Source organism: Nannospalax galili, unplaced genomic scaffold (assembly GCF_000622305.1).
Source record: "Nannospalax galili isolate Female #2095 unplaced genomic scaffold, S.galili_v1.0 scaffold530, whole genome shotgun sequence".
NCBI classification, from domain to species: Eukaryota; Metazoa; Chordata; class Mammalia; order Rodentia; family Spalacidae; genus Nannospalax; species Nannospalax galili.
Window position 1 is genome coordinate 939,928 of NW_008328331.1, and position 4,810 is coordinate 944,737.

General features: G+C 40.7%; 1 protein-coding gene across 3 annotated transcripts in view; it reads left to right on the plus strand.

Annotated features, from left to right (window-relative positions):
- The window catches only part of Ulk2 (unc-51 like autophagy activating kinase 2), a 112,641-nt gene that overhangs the window by 28,091 nt on the left and 79,740 nt on the right, over nucleotides 1–4,810 (plus strand). For all 3 annotated transcript variants that reach the window (XM_017795870.2, XM_017795826.2, XM_017795835.2), the window contains exons 6-7: nucleotides 1,423–1,596; nucleotides 2,163–2,236. In XM_017795870.2, the coding sequence (XP_017651359.1) occupies nucleotides 1,423–1,596; nucleotides 2,163–2,236 (248 nt within the window). The remainder of the gene's footprint in view (nucleotides 1–1,422; nucleotides 1,597–2,162; nucleotides 2,237–4,810) is intronic.

Genomic DNA, 4,810 nt, shown 5'->3' on the forward strand with positions numbered 1-4,810 from the left:
GGAAAATATCTTCATTCCCGTATCCTTTTAACATCTTTTACATTTTCATTTTCTTTTTTTAAATAATTATGAGACATAATAGCATTAACAAATAAATTTTCCATCTGTTGTGAGACTTCTTTTCTTCAGGATGCCAAGCAATGCTTATTCCCTTTTAAGGTTCTAGTGTCAAGCCAATGTTTGATTAAAGTTTTACTGGGGAACCCATGAATTTATTGAACTTACCAAGATAACTGAGGGGTTGCTGAGGTATATGTATGACCTGAGGGTATGCACACTGGAAAGCCTTTGCCCAGCATGGGTCATGCCTTCTCTTCCTAGCCTTCCCCAGATTGTATACTTTAGCCTTCCCCAAATCCAGGAGATGCAAGGCCTTTTTGAAGTTTATCACTAAAAATGTTATTTTGTAATATCACAAGTACTTCATGTAGTCAGTCTCTCAGATTTATATAGAAGGAGGATCCTTTTGAAGGATCACACAGGAAGCAGAAGCTATGATTTGAACAGTCCTATCCCCATACCACACTGTTAATCCATAGCTTCTCCATATGCTGTAGTAATTACTTAATGATGATTATCAGCTAATAATATGTACACTACCTCACTACAGGAGTGAAAACACCTCTTCTTAAAGGCATCTTTACCTATGAGAGATCTTGTGTGGGACAGACAGGGTTACCATGTCCACAAGAGATTAGGGGAAAGAGATAGTGTTATGCACAGATCCCTGAAGATGCAAGTGGCAGTAGGTTCTACACAAGGATTTTACTTGTCTTTAATTTGTGTTCAGGAGATGCTTGGTATTAAACTTGAGCATTTATCTTAGGTGACCAATGTGAAGGAAAATTAAGTTTTTGGTCTGTAAAGGACATTTGTATTTGTTGAACATCTCTTGTGTTCAGAGATACACTGTAAGGTACCTTCACTAGTAAAAATAGGCAGGGGAAAAATTATTGAAAACAAAAATGCAAATCAGTTCTCTTTTTATCCTTCCTTCCTTCCTTCCTTCCTTCCTTCCTTCCTTCCTTCCTTCCTCCCTCCCTCCCTCCCTCCCTCCCTCTCTCTTTCTTTCTTTCTCCTTTTCTTTTTTTGGTCTTTTTGAGGGAGGGTCTCCCTAAAGCCCCAGATGGCCTGGAACTCCCTAGGTTAGACCAGACTTGTCTTGGACTCATGAGATCCATCAGCCTCTGTCTCCTAAGTGCTGGCATTAAAGGTGTGCACCACCATGCCTGCCTTACTTACCATTTTTAAAGAAATCTGGTATCTTATCATGGATTTCAGTTGTTAAAGTAACAAAAGGAATAAATGTGAATCCCAATTCTCTTATTTATTTCATACCCTCCTTCACAACTGAATTGTCTTACCGGAATAAAAAAGATATTTGGTTTTGTTTAAGTATTTATGTGACTCATTTTCTCCCAGCTAAAGGAACTCTGAGTGAAGATACTATCAGAGTGTTTCTTCATCAGATTGCAGCAGCCATGCGAATCCTGCACAGCAAAGGAATCATCCACAGGGATCTCAAACCACAGAACATCTTGCTGTCTTATGCCAATCGCAGGAAGTCAAGTGTCAGTGGTATTCGAATCAAAATAGGTAAACACCCATGCCTTACTTCACAGAAATTACATTTTGAGACAGTACTTAGATAATTTTAGCTCAGCTTTGTTAGAATAATGGATTTTTTTGATGCAGGTTTAACATTGTTATGGGGTTCAGTGAGATCCATTTAGATATGTGAATCTTTTTCCTTGTTGGCAGCATATGCTCAATCTCAGAAGGGCCAAACTAAAACAACAACAACAACAACAACTACAAAAAAAAAAAACCCCTGCTTTTCTGGAGAGTATGCTTACTAGCAGCAGGTTAATAAGCCTGTATCTAGAAGATCTCATTCAGCCTTTGGTGGCTTTTTCAAGTATTCTTGGATTATTTGAAACTGTTGGTAAAGGGAATTCAAATTATAAATCTGGTATTGATATTTAATGATAACTCTTTCTTTTTAGCTTTCTGAAATTAAGATACTTTTTTCCTTTGGTGGACAGGCTATTTCAATAAATACTTTATTTTTCACAGTTCTTTTGTGCCTTGTGTCTCATAGAATCATTTATGTTAATTGTGACCAGAGTGTCATTTGTTTTTCTTTTTATTTTGTGAAATAGCTGATTTTGGTTTTGCTCGTTACCTGCATAGTAACATGATGGCAGCAACACTGTGTGGCTCCCCAATGTACATGGTGAGTGAGGCTGATGTCAGTATCTGATCTGAACTGTGATTTATATTGTTGATGCTAATTATATTAACAGTAATGCTATCCACAGTCAACTTGGTTTAGCTTACTGGACTATAAAAGTTGTTTCTCATTTGTTTTTATTTTAAAAAAATATGATGGGTGTGGTGGTGTACACCTTTAATCCCAGCACTCAGGAGGCTGAGGCACTGAGGATTGCCACAGGTTTGGGGCCAGCCTGGAGTAGGACCAGTTTTTAAAAACCAAACCAGCCAGGCATGGTGGCATATATCTTTGATCCCAGCACTTGAAGGCAGAGGCAGACAGATCTCTGTGAGTTCAAGGCCAGCCTGGTTTACATAAGTAAGTTCTAGGCCAGCTGGGGCTACAGGGAGACCCTGTCTCAAAAATACAAAAAAAAAAAAAAAAATTGAAAGTTTCTCTAATTGGATTGAGGTTGGTAGCTCAGGCGCATGCCTGTAGTCCCAGCACTTGGGAGGCAGAGACAGGCAGATCTCTGTGAGTTCAAGGCCAGCCTGGTCTACATAGTTCCAGGACAGCTGGAGCTACAAGGAGACCCTGTCTCAAAAAGACCAAAAAAAAAAAAATTCTCTAATTGGATGAAGGTTGTAGCTCAGTGGTAGAATATAAGCACACCACTTAAAATTTCCTCTAAAGCCTGGGGTGGTGGCACACATACCTTTAATCTCAGCATTTCAGAGGCAGAGGCAGGCAGATATTTGTGAGTTCAAGGCCAGCTTGGTCTATATAGTGAGTTCTAGGCTAGCTTGGGGTACAGGAAGACTGTCTCAAAAAAAAAAAATGGGGCTGGAGAGATGGCTCAGCGGTTAAGAACAGTGACTGCTCTTGCAGAAGACCCGGGTTCAAATCCCAGCACCCACATGGCAGCTAACAACTGTTCATAACTCCAGTCCCAGGGAATCTGACAGCCTCTTCTGACCTCTTCAGGCATTGCACGACATGGGTGCACGTACCTACATACAGGCAATACACTCATACACATTTTTAAAAAAGCCAAAAAAAACTTCCTCTAATAGAAAATGAACTTTGAATATTGGCACATGTCTGTAATCCCAGTACTTGGGAGGTTGAGATAGGAGGGGATCACAAGTTTTGGATCAGCATGTACTATTTAGCCAGATCCTGTCTCAAAAACCAAAACATAAAGTCAACTTTGAAGATTAAAACAAACAAAAAAGGAATTAGTTTAGCCTTGAGCAGAGTGCTTTCCCTATTAAAGAAAGTTGACTCAGGTTGGAATATAGCTAGAAAGCCCTAGGTTCGATCCCCTGAACCATGAGAAAAATATTAAAAAGTTAACTAAGAAATACTGGGGTGTGGGGTCTAGGCCAGCCTGGTCCATATAGTGACTTTCCAGGTGGCCTGGGACTAGGGAAACCCTGTCAAAAAAAAGAAAGAAAATTTCTTTTTCAGAGCCTGGTATGGTGGCCCACTCTTTTAATCCGAGCATTCACAAGGCAGAGGCAGGTGGATCTCTGAGTTCAAGGTCAGCCTGATCTCTACAGTGTGAGTTTCAGGCCAGCCAGAGCTACAGGGAGACCTTGTCTCAAAAAGACCAAAAAAGAAAAAAAGAGGGTGTGTGTGTGCGGGGGGGGGGGGGGGGGGGGGGGCATGCTGAAATGAGCACTGGCTGCTCTTGCTGAAGACCTAGGTTTGAATCCCAAGACTAATATGGCAACTAACAACCATCTGTAACTCCAGTTCCAGGGGCTCTGAAACCCTCTTCTAGCCTCCATGGGTATTGCATGACATGGGTGCACTTACATATATACATGTAATACACTTAAACACATAAAATAAAAGTAAATAACTAAGGGGCGGGAGAGATGGCTCAGCGGTTGAGCACTGACTGCTCTTGCAGAGGACCTGGGTTTGATTCCCAGCACCCACATGGTGGCTATGACCATCCTTAACTCCAGTTCCAGAGGAATTTGAAGCCCTCTTCTGACCTCTGCAGCACTGCACGACATGGGTGTACTCACATACACGCAGGCAATGTACTCATACACATAAAATAAATAAAATATTTTTTAAAAAGTTAAAAAAAAATAAGAAAAAAATTTATTGGGATTGGAGAGATGACTCAGCAGGTAAGAGCACTGGCTATTCTAGCAGAGGACCAGGGTTTAAATCCCAGCACCCACATGGTGGCTAACAACCGTTTGTAATTCCAGTTCCATGGGATCTGATGTCCTCTTCCGATCTTATGGGCATTGCACAACATAGGTGCACTTACATGCCAGCAATATACTCGTACACACAAAATAAAAATAATAAAATAGGGACTGGATAGATGGCTCAGCGGTTAAGAGCACTGACTGCTCTTGAAGAGGATCCGGGTTCGATTCCCAGAACCCACGTGGAGGCAACGAACTGTCCTTAACTCCAGTTCCAGGGGAATCTGAAGACTTCTGACCTCTAAGGCATTGCACGACACAGGTGCACTCACATACATGCAGGCAATACACTCATACACATAAAATAAACATAATAAAGAAAATATTTAAAAAATAAAATAGTAAAAATAACTTAACAGCT